This window comes from Microtus oregoni, unplaced genomic scaffold (assembly GCF_018167655.1).
Source record: "Microtus oregoni isolate MIOR12 unplaced genomic scaffold, Mior012 000001F_ref0000356, whole genome shotgun sequence".
Classification (NCBI taxonomy): domain Eukaryota; kingdom Metazoa; phylum Chordata; class Mammalia; order Rodentia; family Cricetidae; genus Microtus; species Microtus oregoni.
The window spans coordinates 56,369,868-56,388,765 of record NW_024543060.1 but is presented as its reverse complement, the minus strand read 5'-3'; the positions used below and the strand labels follow the sequence as shown (position 1 = coordinate 56,388,765).

Genomic DNA, 18,898 nt, shown 5'->3' with positions numbered 1-18,898 from the left:
AGTCTTCTTTGCTTGATGATCATTTTACCCTATGGAAAGATCAGATTTTAAGGATGCCTTCTGGTCTCTCACCGAGAAATTCTCCAGGAACATCTGAAGGCCCACAGTTGCTAACCATCACCTACCTCGTATTACAAAACCAAAAGTGTTGCCTTCTTTGTGCAAAGTGACCTCCACCGTCCGGAACATAACACTCGATCCTTGCACAGCTGCATACAGGAATGAGATGGGAAAGCGTAAGTTAAAGGTTGTAATAACATTTCTATTATAACTTTTCAGTGTGATACAATAGGATTGCAAGTTCTGCTGCAAATAATTTATATTGAAAACAAGTAATAAATAGTACCAATAAAGTCTGAGAAAAAAATAATCGTAATGACATACAGAGACTATGAGTAGTTACCTATATAAATGACCCATATTTTTCCAAATAGAAACAAAGTCATAGCTAGATTCTTTCCTATCCTAGATAGGGGGTGATAATTATGTTGCATAAACTCTACAGAGCACGCAAGGTAATCTCCAACAAATAGAAACATTTTCCTTTGTGAAATACAAAAGTAATATGATTATTGCAAAGCTTATGAAATAATTTCTGCATTCATTTCTAGTTTTGAAGCTGGAAGATGGAGAAAACTCATTCTTCTCAGCTTACAATCAGATTGCCGATGCAAATAGATCTTCTGACACATAGACAGCTGTTCAGCAAACATGCCAGCGGCCCAGATGAAACATGGAGAGCCAAAGAAACCCTCAAACATTCAAAACGTGACGGGCAAGAAAACAAAGATAGGCTTCAATCTGCCTATTATCGCCGTGTTCTGTGGTTTGCCTTGTATTGCTCTCATTTCACAAAATGAAATTGTACTGCCAAGATGCAGTCTCTAACTACATTATACCACACATGCGAGGATCCAGCATGTAAGGTAGAGTCAATAAAATATTCTGAGAAACTGCTTTTGGGGAATAGTGAGTGATTCTGATTGTATAATAAACCATTGCTACATAAAAAAAAATCACAAATTAGTATTTTAACGTGATGAGTGCTGGAATGATTTTGTTGGTGGACAAAGAAAAACTTGTGTGCTGTACAGAAGTAGATGGTTTCCAATCCTTTAAAAAACTGTACAGGGGAAGCTGGGAGTGGTGGAGCAAGCTCGTAACCACAGCTCTTGGGAGGCTGAGGCAGGAGAATTACAAGTTCAAGCCTAGCCTGGGCTAGAGCAATTTAAAGGATAGTCTGGGTGTGAGATCTGATATCAAAAAACATATAATGTCTACAGCCATAGTTATTATCAACAACACATTTTATGCTATTACGAGATCTTAACATGTTTCTTACATAAAGCTATCAATACAAAAAGCTTGGCTAAGGATGCTTGAGTTACAATGGGCTGGCTCTACTATGGTGTGGAATATACTCAGATATGCTTCACTTTCCCTCTCTGTTAGATATTCAGCAGAGGATACGAGCTACTTGGCATTTAGTTTATAGAATAAGCCTGTGCTAATGCTTTACCAAAAACGAGGCTAATTTAAGTGTCAAGAGGCCATTTCCAGTGGATCAGGCTGAGACGTTTGGTTGGTTAGGATTATTCAAAGGATTGCAACTTCACAACAGTTTCACCTCTAGACGGATGGGTTTTGCAAGACTTAGCTCCATCCAAACTCAAGAAGCATCTTCATATAGACAATAGTAAAGAACCATTAGAAATTACTCTCTTCTCACCATCTGTACAACAAGCTAGTGGTTTAAATTAAACACTAATTGTATTTATTTTTAATGGTCAGAAATGCTAAACCCTAAAGGTTTAGCATCTAAAGGGGTGCTGTAGGAACAATGGCAAAAGTTAAACATTTAAACTCACAGAATTAGACTGGTACCCAAAGTTGATCTGCCAACTACCAGGCCAGGGTAGAGAGTACAGGAAAAACATGGATATGCTGACAAACAGCATACATACATGCACAGTTGAGCAAATGTTTTGCTACATGGCTGATTAATTGAATGCCATTGCCTGGCTTTTCAGGGAATTTCAGTTTAATCAACTAGGGACAGAACATACAAACAAATGAAAGAATTGAGGGATAGTTTTAATTAAATGAAGAACAAAACTGACTTTGAACTAAATGATTTCTTATCTCCATGACCCAAAAAGCCACTTGAAGAAACTAGTTTTGAATATAATATTTTCATTTTATTGGTGTGAGGAAGGCAAAGACACGCTGAGAAATACCTGACGAGCATCTACTGTGTGCCCAGAACTCAGAAAAGCAGTTTGCAAATATTATCTTATTTAATCGTTACATCATCTTTCAATTACACACAACCAAATTCCAGCTCTGGGCCACCTGTGCGTGTCGGCTGGATGCCTGTCCTGGGAATGTTAAGTACTGGAATTTTAATTTTGTTTTAGCTTTCTACAGCTGACCACAAAATTCTTATAGTCAAATCTCGTCTGTATGAAGACTCTGGGATTACCCGCAGCTTCAGAACATCCACATGCTACCTTACATCAAATACAATGACAGCTGCTATTGTTGGCAACATCTTAATACAATTAACAAAACACATTGGATCTTTATAGCTTTTATTCACACTATTAGCCCTAGCTGATTTTGTTTTCCCACCCAGTGTCAGAACCCTGATGTTGACCATGTAAATGTTACTCATTATTCCGCAGAGATGTAATGAAGAGGCTTGGCCAAAGGGTTAGAGGGCTAGGTGAGATCTCCTTAGTATTTTATTTGGACTGTGGCTCTGTGTTTCTGTTTGTGAATGTGTGTGTGTTTCCGGAAAGCTGTTTTATTATGGCAGATAAGATTGCACCAAGTCAAACGCTCCATCTCTCTTCCATCCTCATTGCCTCTGCAGAAGACCAGGAGTTGAGCTGCCTTCCACTTGTCCTTGTGCCTCGTTTGCCTCTGAATCAAGGGGATGCAAGCAGAGGCTGGGAATGCGTTCAAGTGGGTGGGGCCGCCTTCTCACCCTCTGCCATTGGGAGAACTTTCTAGAGCAGTGCTCCTATTTACAGATGCCACCCCAGAATGCACTGCATGGAGGAAATCTTTAAATGCCCCTCCGACTTCACCACGCCCACCAGGAGGAGCACAGGGTCAGGACAGAGGCCACACCGTGACCTGCCTTCACCCGTCTATTTGAGTGAAGAAAGGATTCCTTCTGTCGGACAGCTGGGCTCACTCAGCTGGTGATTTAACAGGAACCAAAAGAGCCTGACAGATTTCTCTTTTTAATTATTAAACAGGGAGAGTCTGTAGCTTCAAGGTTTAAACAGAAACACCATTTAAGTAAATAGATTGTCCCCAAATCACATTCTTTCTCATTATTTAAGCTGATGATAAAATGCTAACTGTCAACCGAAAATGGCCAAGAATTACTTAGCATTTCAAAATTCCACTGGGGCTATGTGAACAGAGTGTGGACATATTTCTGGGTCAATGTTTAATGCATAAATACAGAGGATACACTTTGCTCATAATCTCCCCAAGTAGGTCTGCAAGCAGTAGAAAATTCTCAGTTAAAATGAAGTATGAAGCACAGGTCAACCCGTACTTCATTTCCATACAGAAACCGAATCTTAGGAAAGATAAGTGGATTGTTCATGGTCAGAATTTAAGTTTGTTTTAATCTCTCACATCACAGACATACACACCCAGCTTTCTCTGAGCCCTTGAGTAGGCTGAGACTCAGACAGCTGGGCTCTGGTGCGTGGTTCTTGGTGTTGGAGGGACAGAGAGAAACTAGCGTGGCTGGGCCTTAGCTAGCTGCGATGGCCTGGTTAGTCTCAGTGCTCCGAGCTAAGTGCAGGAGAGGCTTGTTAATGCCTTCAACCTTTCTGAACTCCCAGGTCTTATTAATTTTCCAAATGCAAGAAAAATAGATCGAGATTATCCTTGGAGGATAGGCCTCTTCCAACTGAATTCTATCATGAAAAATACTTTGGTGTTTAAAAGCGTATTTTCTTTTTTTTTTTTCTGTCAGTTTTATTGCACGGGGAAGACAAATCTATTTCAGTAGCAAGCCTCAGCAGATTTATCTCCTAAACATGTTGGGTACCAACCTTCTCTGTAACTCTGTATATGCTGTATAAACCAAGGATATCTCCTGTCTTGGGAAACAGTAACAGCGTCTGGCCCATAGGTTAGAGCATCTGTTTGGACCTATTTTCCATTTCGTTTCTAGAATAATAACTTGAAACATGCTGGTCTGATGAAGCCCTTAAAGACTGTTCAATACCCACATATTCCATGGGGCCTCATCATTTGATTCCTGTTGCCTCACTGGCTGCTTTCTATCCGGGACATCTTTGCCTTTCATTTCTGCTCTGAAAACCCCATCCTGTCCAGCCTGAGGCCACTGTAAGCTCTTCTCCCTCGCTGGGCCTCTGCTCAGGGTGCTCCTCCTCCTAGTCGGTTTGCACCATCCCTTCCCATTCTCCCTGAGCCTTAGCTCTGAATCATTCATGACACTGGACAAAGCCCCACTCTGGGCCTGACCCTATAAACCAGATGGAATTCCTTTAGGAAGAGAAGGTGTTTTACTGATACGCACACTCAGTGGAAGGCAAATGTATAAACGAGAGACACATCTCTGTAGAGTTGGTTTTCTTAACCTAAGGCGATGCTTTGAGATAACGATTTAAAGGCAAACTGACTTTCATCAAGTTAAAGAAACCACTGTGCCCATATGATGACGATAACGGCTAATATTTGCCAAGTGTGTAGCAACGGTCTAAGCACGTGATCTCGCTGCTGAATTTCTACAGCGTACACCCAGCAGTGGCTGTAGCCAGTTACAGGTGGGCATCTCATGGCTCAGAGAACTTAACGTAGCCTGGCTGGTTTCACCTGGTCCCTGAGTCTCAAATACCGTTTGTATTACCCTCAATCTCAATTTAAAATGAAATCACTTGCCCACATTGCTGGCCACTTCCTTGCTATTTCTGTGTACTTGACAAATGCATCTCAAATGTCGTATTCCGTCTTTCCAACACCAGTTCTCCCTGCAATCCTGCCCAGCTCTGTTAATGGCAACTATATCATTTTAGTTGCCCAGGCTCACAACCTCGGGATGACCCCAAATCTAAATCTATTTTTGCACAGCCTACCTCACGTTCATTAGGAAGCCCTGTAGGCCCCTTATTCAAAGCACACAGACTCCATTTCCCATCTTCCTCACCACCTCTTCTCATGGATCTTGGCAGTCTTCTCCCAACACTTCTCTCTCCCTTTGTCTCCGGTGGCCATTGCTTCTGTCTAAGCCCAGCCACCGGGAAGCCGCTGCAACTGTGAGCTCCTAAATCCTCCCAGTGACCCATGAGGTCACTCCACCTTGCATTTCTGACCTTGTCTCTTAATTCTCTTCCTGTTCATTCCACTCTTGCCACACTGGCCTCCTCCATGTTTCTAGAACAACCACTGGCATTGTCGTGCCTTTTGCTCTTATCGCTGACCATTTCTTCTCCCTGGAGCCTTCCTTTCAGAAATTCATATGGCTGTTCCCCTCACCGCCTTCACGTTCTGGACCTTGTCACCTTTTCAATTATTGTTCCCAACTTCCCTATGTAACACGGTAGTCTGTTCCCAATCCTTCCACACCCCCAATTACTTCTGATTTATTTTTTTCGTATTTTCCCTGTCCCTTAGGATACAGAATGGTTATTAGGGCTTTTGCTAAATACTGTCTCATCCTTGTAGAGAGTAATCTCCACTGATGTCGTCATGTTCTTAGAGTGTGCACTCATGGCCGAGGCACAGCAAATACTTGTCAACTCATTGCTAAACATGGATTATCACCAACTACTCATAATAATCTAAGTTCTCGCTGGTAGGGAAGAGCAAAGAGCTGGCTAGGGCCATATCCCCAGTGACAGCTCATCAAAGGAGATGGGAAAGCAGAACAGCATAGCTTCAACGCAAGGGCATAACCAGCAGAAGCCATACTTCAAGAGAGTGAGACAGACAGGCTGGGTTCAGATACTTTTCAGCCTTCTAACCTGAGAAAGTCTTGTCTTGCACCTTCAAAGATGGAAAAGAACATGCGTCTGTCTTGTAGTTTTGATTAGTCTATCTATTACTTATTAAAAACTCGTAGAGTGTCAGGCCATGTTCTAAGTGCTTTACTGATGCTAACAGCCACTTCGTGTGGCAAGCAATGATCTCCATTTCGCAGATGGGGAAACTGAGGCATAACGCTTAAGCAGCCTTCTCAAGGACAGGTAGCAGGTGAAGCTGGATTTAATAAGTTCTCAAAGTCTGTCTGCTGCACTTACTATTATTTTTATCACTTAATAATAATTAGATATGATATTCTCTTTCATGTTTTCTCATGAACTTTTGCACCGAAGAGTTGATATAAAGCATGTAAACATGCTTTTCCTAGATCTAAGCACAGTATTTGGATAATATGTAAGGTAAGGATTTAAATTATGTTAACTGTTTATTAAGTAAAGTAACTTAAATGGCAACAATATCCACAGATCACTTTTCTAGAACGTGGCTCCTAGATGATTTCATTGCCAACTGTGCGTTCTTAGTGCTTTCTAAGGAGACACGTAGTCTCCCATTTCAAGTTACTCTGAAATAGGACACAACTGCTCTCTGTCCGCTGTAGTGACATTGACGGGAAAGAAGACAAAGAGAAGGCAGCAGAGGTAGGAAGCTGTGGCCGGCAGTCCTCCCTCCAGGGTGGTCTTCACTTACAGACTGGTGGCAGCTCATACTCGACCTCCAGGACCACTCTCTCCCCCACATTTTTCAGCAAGCTGATGATCTCGTCGTGGCGGAATTTGGCCAGGTTGATCCCGTTCACTGCTTTGATGTAGTCACCCACATCCAGCTGGTCACTTCTGCAAAACAATGCAGTCACTATGGTGGACACATTTTCCCCACAGGACAGTCTTCTATCTTTTTACTTTCCCTCATCTAGCTTAACAGGGCAACATAACAAACACCCAGCTTCCTCTGACCGGAACCTCAAAGGAGTGTGACTGAGCATGGGTGAGATGTGGTTGAGCTAGCCTACTCACCCTGCCTGTTACACCTGCTACACAGTGGTGCCTACCATATTGTCTTTGCCCTGTCTCCGATTGTTCCTCAAACGTTTTACCTCTTTTATTTTTAAAACATCATAAAACAAAACAAAATTTGAAAACATTAGTTGTTTGGCTCCCAGCATTGCTTCTTTAGGGATCCACCATGATCCTAGAAACTTCAAACCTTTTCTTCTTCTCCCCTCTCATTTTTGTCACCTGGCCTTTGGACATTTCAGAGCTTTTAATGTCTTTGTTGGGGGTGGGACCAGACTCAGAGTCAAGGAAATAGCATATTTTGTTTCTTAGTGTTTGATCTTCAAAAAAATAAAAGTTGTCTCCGTGATCATGACTGATAAAAAGAATATCGAGGAGTGATGTGTGATTCCCCTCTGTATGCTGTGAATACCATTGCTTAATAAAGAAACTGGCTTGGCCTGATAGGGTAGAGTAGAGCTAGGTGGGAAAACTAAACTGAATGCTGGGAGAGAGAAGGCAGAGTCAAGGAGAAGACATGTAGCCCTACAGGAGACAGATGCCAGAACTTGGTAAGCCACAGCCTCGTGGCGATACACAGATTAATGGAGATGGGTTAGTTTAGGATATAAGAGTAAGCCAGAAATATGTGTAAACTATTGGCCAAACAGTAGTGCAAGTAATGTGGTTTCTGTGTGATTATTTTGGTTCTGGGCAGCCGGGAACAAACAAGCAGCTCCTACAACAGAAGAGGAAGAAATTCCAGAGCAAGATGTGACTCTCCGAATCATTCCCATCATCCCTTGTGGCCCCAGAACCCCCAATGCTCTGGGCTTTACCTACTAGATAGACTTCCAAACCAAGAGCAGGCATTGAGACCACTGGCCGGGAGTCAAAGAATCTATCGCTGGACACAAAGACAAGACGAGCTTCCTGCTCAGTGTTTCCTTTAGGAAACGTCTTATGTCTTGGTGAGAAAGCACAGTCTCCTGCCTGGAAAAAGGAAATACTCTGCCTAGAAACTGGAGTTGTGCCTCCCTCCCTCGCTCCATCACCAATTTACATCTTACGGGTCATCTGCTCCACACTTAGAAGATCTGAATGTCACTTTTCCTCTGCGGCCCATTTGCTCTCCAGAGGCACAGTCAGACCTTAAGCAATCCTGTCGAAATTAAACCTGCGAGATCTGGGCTGCTCCTGAGGGGACACGTAAGTCCCCAGTGGCTTCAGCACAGCCACTGGCAGAGCTGGGGAGCCTTTTCCGAAGCATGCCTGCTGTGCTTCTGTGTGGAGGCGCTGCCTGGCAGACAGCAGCCGTCCTTTCTCTATCAGGGACCTTTACTGATGGACTCTAATGTTTTGAGTTAATTATACCCTTGTATGGTTTTCTCTGTTTCCCTACAAAGCAGTTACCTGGCAGCAATTCCTCCTTGCCGCAAGTTGGACACTCTCGGTTTGCCATCTTTGTCGATTCCTCCTGATACCGTCAAGCCAAGGGTGGTGCCTTCCTTCTTCATCAGCTCCACCACGGTGGAGCCCTTGAATTCCTCTGTAAAAGACACACATTCAGCCCGTTAAGTGAGAGAAGAACCAGGGACGCCAGCTGCATGGTTACACGACTCCACTCCCTGCATTTCCCCTACATTTTCATTTATGAGAAAAGACCTGGTCATTGCAGTGGCTCATGATGTTGGGTGTGCAGATGGCACCGCGAAATGCCTTCCAGGAGAGGTGATTAGCCCAGCACCAGTGGGCTAGTCCACTCTGGTTTCACATACATAGTCTCAATCCTCTAGTACCAAAGACTGTATTCTCCTGTGGTTTCTACCATTCACTAGAGACTTGTTTTCTATTCTTATAATTCAAAGTACAGCACAGTGTTGTCTGCTAGAAGGAACAGAATTTTAAATAATCACACAAATGCATAGGACATGGCGACCAGCTCACTGTTCCCCAGACTTCTCAGGTGAGAAAGCCAACTGCCTGAAGAGTGTTCAATACAGGCTCAAGAAATATTAACAACACTATTTCGTCTTTAAAAACCCAAGGCCTTGGGATAGTAGGGATGGAGGAAGGACAAATATGAGAGCAAGAATAGAGATATCTTGATTGAGGGAGCCATTATGGGATTAGCAAGAAATCTGGCCCTAGAAAAATCCCTAGAAATCCACAAGGACGACCTCAGCTAAGACCCTAAGCAAAAGAGGAGAGGGTGCCTGAACTGGCCTTGCCCTGTAGTCAGACTGATGATTATCTTAAATATCACCATAGAACCTTCATCCAACAACAGATGGAAACAGAGGCAGAGAACCATATCGAAGCAGTGGACTGAACTCCCAAGGTCCAGTAAAGAGTGGAAGGAGTGAGAATATGAGCAAGGTCAAGACCATGAGGGGTTCACCCACTGAGACAATGGAAGCCCACCAACTGCAACTGGATTGGGAGTGAACGAGAATGGCATCAAGCTAGTCCCTCTGAATGTGGTTGACAGTTGTATGGCTGGGGCAGACTGAGGGGCCACTGACAGCAACACTGGGATTTGTCTTTACTGCATGTACTGGCTTTTTGGGATCCTATTCTCTTTGAATGTATACCTTGCTCAACCTAGATGTAGTAGGGAGGGCCTTGGACTTGCCACAGGGTTCCTTGTCCTCTCTTAGGATTGGAGGGGGAAGGGGTAGGAGGGTGTGTGGAGGGAGTGGGAGAAGGGAAGGAGTGTGGGAATTTGGATTGGTATTTTTTAATGTAATAATAATAATAATAATAATAAGAGGAAGAAGAAGAAGAAGAAGAAGAAGAAGAAGAAGAAGAGGAAGAAGAAGAAGAAGAAATAAATATAAACCCAAGGACCACCATGGCTCAGGTCAGTTTCTATCATTTCATGAAGAATATGTGACCATACAGAAAGGAAACATTGGTTGGTCTACCGGATTTTGGGATAGTAGCTATAAAACTTTACTATTGAGGGAACACAATTTTTAAATCTCACAGATTTTACAGGAATAATATCTATATACTAATCAGTAACTCAAATCTTTTGATTTTAGTCAAGGTAGAAGGTAGGATAACTTTAGAAATGTACTTCTTTTTGGTCGGGATGTATTGTATGAGTGAAGAATCTATTTTCAATGAGAGAGAGAGAGAGAGAGAGAGAGAGAGAGAGAGACCCAATTACTTCATGGTCGGTTTGACCTGCTGTCAGCTTCTGCTGTCCACTGCTAATACCTATCCCCAGCACGGAGACTTCTCTGATGAGGCCTTGGAGCTGCACCAATCTAGGGGCGCAGAGGGTGGTTAGATACTGTGCACACTTGACAGAATAAGGGTAGCACGTTTATCCCTGGGATCTGTGAACTCCCCAGCTGTGGGGTTCTTGGCCAGATTTCCAGTATGAAGCATGTATTTCCTCCTGTGGAGCAGGCCTTAACTCTAATCAGAAAGTGGTGGGTTACTCCATAAAATTCCTGACGTTACTACGCCCAGGGGCACATATTGCCATGCTGATCATTATTGAAGTTCACTGGGTTCACAACTGGGTAAGATGTTTGGCCAATTCTTTCTCCCACAGGTCTGCACGGTGCCTACCAGGACTGTGAAAGTGAGTCAAAGAGACGAGCCTTCCTGGTCGATAAGAACTTAATTTCTGCATGCTCTGTGACAAAAGGACGCACGGAATTTTTAAATGGTCATGTCATGCCTGCCACGTGGGAAGTTCCAATTCACTGAAGCTTATTCCTCCTGCGTCTCCAAGGATGTGCGCACCACGTGAGAAGGGTTTCTGACCACACGGTGTTCAGTCCTATGGGATGGGGCCATGTAGGTTTGTCTCTGCGAGGAAACTAGGTGCCAGGTCCTTCCCAGATTTCTGGATGAATATCAGAAATCATGAAAAAGCCAATTCCTTCAATTTAATTTTTTCTTTGGAATATAAATCCATTTATCTGGGTACTTTAAAAGCTGGTAATAGTCAATTACCCTCTCATTTAAAAATATTTTAAGTCTTTTCCTAAGAACTAGTTTTAATACCAAGAAAGAAAACATTCATGTCTCAGTTAATTAAGTCATTTGTACAGTCATTAATTCTGTGTGTCGTTGAATGCTGACAGTGAGCTGAACAACAGAACTCAAAGATAGAAAATGTTCCGGCCATTATCCCAAGAAGCTCAGACTAGGCACAGAGGCAAAGCCACAGGGTGGGGTGAGCAAAGGCAGACAGAAGAAATCATTTGGGAAACAAGGTAAACAAGAGGTGTGTGTTTCCAAATGCAAGAACCATTTCACAGTGCTGCCTCCTGAACAATCTGCTTGATTTATTGATTAGGATTAGCTGAGCAGCAGCCCAGACCAAAGAAGGAATATAAATTAAACAAGGCCCAGAAGTAAAGGTGGAATATTCTTGGAAGAAGATGTGCTGAATCACAAGGATGCTGACTGCCAATAAGAACCCTTAGTCTCAAAGGGACTGATTCAGTCTGTTCGGGGTGTTGCCAAAAGAAGCGGGAAAGAAGAGGAAAGGAGAGGGCGGGACCTGCCTGCTTCTGGAATTTGCTTCTTGCTAACCTAGAGGCTCTACTCAAACCATCAATCATTTCATGTCTTTTCTGGTGTTTAATGTTTGCATAATGATGCTATGCCAAAGAGGAATGAAGACAGATGCCTTCATTTGCATGAGTTCGCTTATATATCAAGGCTTACTGAACAAACACAGCAGTGAAACGGGGGGGGGGGGGGGCGGGGGGGGCGGGGACTTGGGCAAGTCATTCCGTACCAGCAGTTTCTTCCCTTTGTGATTTCAACTGCAAATGTCTGCCCACAAGAGAATCCAGCACATTCAGATTACCAGCAGCCCAGGGACCAGACGATGCTGAGCTGGCAAGGAAGAGATGGCTCAAGACTTGAGGTTGCCCTCATCAGCACAATTGTTATCATTCAGGAAGAGAAAGAAAAGAAATGGCAGCTTTACATCTGGGCCACTGCTCAACATACTCAAAATAAGTCTTGCTAATAGTCTGATATCTAGCTGTTTGCTATTTTTCTTTAGGTTTATAATTCAATCTTTTAAGATATAGAAGATTTGTAGAAAAGGAATAGCTATTGTAGGGGCCAGATTATACAGTCTACACTGTGTGGCAGTCAGAATTCTGAGCAACCTGACAAGGCACAGTTTGCACCTGCCACACAGAAGGTGGTCACCTAGCCTTTTGAGAAAACCTGATGCCACCAAAGAAAGTGGTCAGGATATGCTGATGGGGTTCTGCTCCTTCTACTGTAATTTAGGAGGTTTCCTGGGGGAAGACGTGTTTTTCAATCTATGTGACAGAGCAGGCATAGATAGGAAGACGTGACAAAATGGGCACAGATAGGTGTGGATGTGACCTAAGACATTCTCCCCGCTACCTAGGAAACAGAATGCTAATGAACTTCCCCCTAAGTTTATGTTTTGACATAAAAGCTTTTTGGAGAATAAACATGGGTGATTTTTTAGGATGTGAATTCAAGATTTGATGAACGATCACTGAGAACTCCCTCCTGATAGAGTCACGTGAGTTGTGCTTTCATTCCCACACCTTCACTCTGGAATGAGAAATGGTTTGTGTCTGGGCTTTCATTCCCACACCTCCACTCTGGAATGAGAAATGGTTTGTGTCTGGGCCAGATCCTGACAAGCCATGGTGGAGGAAAGCAAAATGATCATGAAAAAGTTTTTATGAATGATATGAAAATTTAGTAACATAGGTGTTTACAAAAGTAACATAAATGATAATGTACTTATAGCTTTTGTGTGTGTGTGTGTGTATTTGTGTCTGTGTCTCTGAGTGAATGTGCACATGCGTATTTGTGCATGTGATAGCCAGAGGTTGACACTGGTTATTTTCTTCAGTTGCTCTCTACCTTATGTTTTATTTTGCATTGAAATCAAAAACAAAAAACAGACCTACGATGCATCAGCTAACACTCCAATAGAGAGCACAAGCCACCACAAAAATGTGTTCATTTTCCCTAATTTAATCTATGAAATTGACAGTATCAATAAAAGCACCAATGTGAGCCAGGTGGTGGTAGCATATGTGTTTGATCCCAGCACTCAGGAGGCAGAGGCAGGTGGATCTCTGTGAGTTTGAGGCCAGCCTGGTCTACAGAGTGAGTTCCAGAATATGCTTCAAAGCTATATAAAGAAACTCTGTTTCAAAAACTCAGAAGGCACCAATGTGATGTTTGGAGAATGTGGCAGAGTTTATATAGCTATAGAAACGGAATATGTGTCCTCGTGGCAGTTCTGTGGGAATTTCCCGAAGGATCTAGCTTGTTCTTCAGGATTTCTAGGGGAGAGTAGAAGAAACTCGCCCATCATGCCTCCTTGACAGAGGTCATGGAACTCTGCCTAGATGTCACATGTCCAAAGGCAGCTCTCAGAAAGAGGGACCTGGGGTAGAGATGCTGGCGAAGCCCTCAGTGCCTGCCTACCCAAATTGCCAAGACTCTACATGTGTTAGTATACAAAGAACAAATAAAACAAAACACAAATTAATAAAAATATAACAAAACAATACAACAGAAACGAATAATGGAATAGTGCATTCTGAACCCACAGTGGATTATCTACTACCATATAGTGTTCTCAAACTGCTTTGCAGGAAGGCACGCATGATAATGTTTTGTTCTGTAAAAGCCTAGCTTTCTAGACACGCCTACCTCATTGTTTATTCAAAATTAATTATTAAGCTTAGGCCAGGAGAAGGGAGTTGGTTTTGGCTTTCTGGAAGGTTGCTGAATTTGACTAAATGAAGGGAATTACCAATGTTATGAGCATGGCAGACACTGGGGAAGGGGTGTAAGTGATGCTTGGCTCAGGGCTAGGGTGGTAACTGCTATGCCTAGTGAGAGATGATAGTGCTGAAGCCTACGAGGGCCCTGTTGGGTGTGGGAAAGCGGTATTCTGGATGGTTCTGAGAACCTCAGTCGTGGAGGCAGCCCAGGCCCTCGGCTGGAGGCGGGGGAGGGGCTAGAGCGTGTGCCAGTCTTGCAGCTTCTTAGTTCCACCTCAGCTACAGCATCCGGGAAACTTTGAAGGTACCAATTCCCGGGCCTTGTCACGAACAACTGAACCGGAACTTCTGCTGATAGGATTGTTTGATATTATATGTCTTTTCATGATTAATAAAAACATTAATTCAAAAAATTCTATGTAGAAAATCCTGACACCCACATTGTGACTGGACAGTTACTCAGGGGTCTATGGTGTATCTGAATCAAGCTTTTTTTTTTTTTTTTTTTTTTTTTTTTTTTGGTTTTTCGAGACAGGGTTTCTCTGTAGCTTTGGTCCCTGTCCTGGAACTAGCTCTTGTAGACCAGGCTGGTCTCGAACTCACAGAGATCCGCCTGCCTCTGCCTCCCAAGTGCTGGGATTAAAGGCATGCGCCACCACCGCCTGGCTTGTATCAAGCTTTTAATGATGCTTTGAGATCATTGTTGAGTCACATGCATAGGGAATAATAGTGGGGACACTGTGCCTAGCATTTTGTAATGTCAGACATCAAACCCAAAACAGCAGCATCAGTGAAATCAAGACACACAAATCTTCCATTAGCATAAGGAATAAGCACATTGCTTTTCCATAGACACACCCCCTTCCTTAACCTCTGGCCACCTATGATTTCTGTTTTTGTAGCTGTGATGTTTCAAGAATGTTAAATAAGTGGAATCGTGCACTGTGAATGGGAAGAAACCCTTTAGGGTTGACCGCCTCATCCTCAGCTTCCTCTTCCTTTTCCTGTCTGACATTCAGCATCATTCTCTACCGTTTCATCCAAGCTGGGGCTCTCTCTCTCTCTCTCTCTCTCTCTCTCTCTCTCTCTCTGCCTCAGTAGTCTGTGAGAACTAGTCACAGTTGAAGCTATACTACAGGTTGTGAGACTATTACCTGTTGAAAGTCATCTTGTTTCAGATTTCGGTTATTATTAAGGAGGTCACTCTAAATATCCATGTGAAGGGTTCACGTGAACATAAATATTCATTTTTCTGGAATAATTTCCCAGGAGTATAATCTCTAGGCCATAGAGTTGCTAATATTTAGTTTTCTTACAAACCGTTCAACTGCTTCCCAGAGTTCTCACTGTTACGTCTCTTTTTGTAGTATATAAATCATTCAATTTCTCTGTGTCTCACCACGTAATTGAGATTGTCACTGATACTTATTTTAGCCCTTGGATAAGCGTGTGTGTATTTATAACTCCTCACTGTCGAGCTGGGGATCACTTGGCTGTTACAGACAGGAACAGTTTGCTCTGCTGAACAGCTGCTTACAGACACTCCCTCACAGGATGGAAACAGTCCAGCTTCTTGATACGGTTTTCTGAGGAGGTAAACACTCCTGATGTAAATAGAGTCCGACTGGTCCACATTTAAAGGCATCTGCATTTGTCATGGCCTAAGCTATGATTTACATTGAAGTCTTTGACCTAATTGTAGTTAATTTTCATACAAGGATTTTTCATCTTTTTTTTTTTGCCTAAAGATGTCGACTACTCAGTGACATTTTCTAGATGTGCATATTTATTAAGCTGCCTTTGCATCCTGTCAAATACATGTCAACCTTAGTGACATGGTCCATTTCTTGCGCTCCTGCTTGCCCCTGTTGCAGATGTGGCCATGTCCCCATTACTGTCCTCTGGTCTTATTGCAACTTTATACTGTATTGAAAATGGGTAGACAGACTGATTCCTCTCAATTTTTCATAGTTTCTTAAATGGCTCCTTTGTTTTTCTATATAATTTTGAAAATAATCATTTCTATAGTTATAAAAATGATCCTGAGACTTTAATGGGAGTTGTGACAACCTTATTCAACATTGTGGAAATAATTAAACTCTTTGTTGCCCAGACATTTCTGTTTGGTAAAAGATAACAAATTTATCGAGTTTTTACTTAGATTTGTTTCTTTACTTTCATTCACAAACATTGTCCCAGTTTTGAACATCTAAGTTCTATATTGTTTTGCTAGTTTTACATCTGAGCCATCTCTCCAGTTATCATAAATAATATTCTATTACTGATTTCAATATACATTGTTCCTTGATAGGCAACAAGCATATAACTGATATATATTCATACAAAATATAATATATAATACATATATATATAACATAATACACACACATATATTATTTCCTATGATTCGAGGGAGTCGTTTGTGAGTTTTGGGTGAGTTTCCTTAGGATATTATGATGTGTGTCTTATGCACAAAACTATTTCATGTACAAACATAGAAAAAATTTTCTATGTTTTCTTGTTTTCCACATACATGTCCTTATTTTCCTTTCTTGCCTTACGTTATGGTGAGCTTCTAACTAAATACTGAATTAAAGTATTGAGAAGAGTCTTTGGGAGAAAGGCATCTGGGGTTTTATCATTACACTAGCTATAGCTTTTTGTATAGACACTCTATTATTGATGAAGTTAATAATTGTTTCTAACTTTCAAAGAGAATTTTAAAGCCATAAGTATGTTATAAACATTACACTAGCTATAGCTTTTTGTATAGACACTCTGTTAAATTGATGAAGCTAATAATTGTTTCTAACTTTCAAAGAGAATTTTAAAGCCATAAGTATGTTATATTTTTTCAATGTTTTTGCACTGACCAATATGATCTTGTAATTTTTAGCTTGATAATATATTGAACTACAGTAAGAGATTTTTCTAGTATTAAGTAAACCTTATATTTCTAAAATGAACACCACTTAGTCATATGTTATAATATTAAAAACAAGTTGTTGAATTCTACTGCTAATATTTGTATTAATAATTCCTCTATTCATATTAAGGAGTAATATATGTGTCCTCTTAATTTCTTTTTTTGTGTTGTCTTTTGTTAACATCAAAATGGCCTTAGCTTTCTTTCCTTTTTTTTTCTGAGATAGAGTTTTGCTTTTGTTGACAGTTTATTATTCTGAAGCTGAGATTTTCATTTATTTATTTATTTGGTGGATGCTATGATCCAAGCAAGATCATGTGAAAATCAGTGTGGAACAGGAAATACCTTTGCAGATGTTGATTTGGTTTGAGGGTCTGGGAAGAAATACAATGTGTAGCAAGCACACTGAAATAAACTTTGTTATTTTATGTTTTTCAGGTAGTTACTAAGTTGTTGGGAGAAAATATGCATTATATTATTTGAACTTAACTATAGAATCAGTTTTGGAGCTTCATTTGGACCATGCTACATTACCAAGACTCTAAAGAGTTCATAAAGAGAGAAAGTTTGCAAACTTCTGCCGTGGCATTACTTATCCTAACTGCATCCAGCAAATAGAATAAGAAGAAGGGATTTCCTGAAAGCCGTCATATTTCAAGGACAGCAGCTCATTTTCAGTTCATACCTAACTTCAAAGGAGGCTGAGCATTAGAGTGTGGAGTATAGACAAATACCCAGACAGCTCAGTCAGAAGATTCTGGTTCCCGGCGGCTAACTATGCTCCACACAGGCAATGTGAGAACCTGAGGTATTTCAACGTTTGTGCAGAAGGCACAGGCTTTCAATACACCAATGGAGAGGAATTCCTGAGTTAGAGATGAATTCAGATTGTGAGGAAGAGGAGGCCAAAGAAGACCAGCATTTTCGATTTTTTTTTTAACCTGGTAGAAATTGGTATCTGTACCTAAGAAAGGAAATCTAGAAAGCAGGAAATTTTGGTGCTGGGTGACTGAAGTAGACACAAGTACAAAGAATTGCATATAAGAGAAACTTAAGAGACTGAAGTTATGGAGAAAGTTTTAACTCTTTAAAATTTTATCTTATGTATATGGGTGATTGGTCTGCATGCATGTCTGTGCAGCAATGCATGCCTGATGTCTGAGGAGGAAGTCTGAAGATGGCATCCATGGCCCTGGGACTGGAGTTAGACAGTGTGAGCTGCCATGTGGGTTCTGGGAGTTGAACCTGGATCTGCTAGAAAGTCAGCCAGTGTTCTTACTCACCATCTCTCTAACCCCGACTCGGGTTGTTCTGTTACATCCCAACCTGCTCTATAAGACCCCCATTCTAGCAATAAAAGAGAAGGCATATTAATAAGAGCCCCAGGAAGGGTGTTTGGCAACAGAGATGCTGCTGAGGTTGCCTAGCTTCTTCAGGTTTCATGAACGGCTTAGATTAAACACAAAGCAACAAAACGAAACCTTGAACAGAGAAAGAGAAACACTATTGATGGGAACTCCCTATAGTAAGTCACACATTTGGAAATGCTGGGGTCAGAGATTGTCTTTGGTTCTTTCTGTGTCCTTAGTGTGGGTAACAGTGGCTTATACAGTAGCAGATGTGTCCTGGTACCTGCTGAGTGAATGAACGAGTCAATAGTAAGCCCTGGCTTGTGGCTTACATGATAAAGGAAGAACAGGCAGTTATTTCCTTAGGCTTATATGGCTGGATATTATTATTATTATTACAAATGCCTTGGTAATGGGAATTGAGGTTCACATCCCAGCACCGCAGGCATATCTGTGTGGCTTTTGGAAAGGATGTTATCATTCATGCTATGATTTTACCTGGATATTACTCATAGCGACGTCTCTAGGACGCCTATCCCTCTCGGGCACCATGCAGGCGCTTCTTCCAGTATTCATTACAGGCTCTCCCCAGCGTCCCTGAGCTCAGCAAAAGTGCAGGGGTCAAAGCTGAGCGGCTGCGACAAACAGCTGCATCTTCAGTTTTGGTTCTTGCCCCAGTCTCGCAGCAGAAAGTCTGTTGGCACTTTCCACGGCTGGGTAGTGACGTGAAGAATCATGCCAGAGACTCTCGCACCCTCTGGGAGTCAGGGTATGAAGTAGATTTGTGGATGAGCAGCATACGAACAGCCAGTGTGAGCGTCCGGGTGA

At 42.0% G+C, this 18,898-nt stretch overlaps 1 protein-coding gene across 8 annotated transcripts in view; it reads right to left on the bottom strand.

Annotated features, from left to right (window-relative positions):
- Grip1 (glutamate receptor interacting protein 1) overlaps positions 1-18,898 on the bottom strand; it is a 640,059-nt gene that overhangs the window by 151,146 nt on the left and 470,015 nt on the right. For all 8 annotated transcript variants that reach the window (XM_041666725.1, XM_041666698.1, XM_041666716.1 and 5 more), the window contains 3 exons: positions 8,442-8,577; positions 6,724-6,869; positions 126-209 (listed from right to left, as the gene is read on the bottom strand). In XM_041666725.1, coding sequence (XP_041522659.1) covers positions 126-209; positions 6,724-6,869; positions 8,442-8,577 — 366 coding nt within the window. The remainder of the gene's footprint in view (positions 1-125; positions 210-6,723; positions 6,870-8,441; positions 8,578-18,898) is intronic.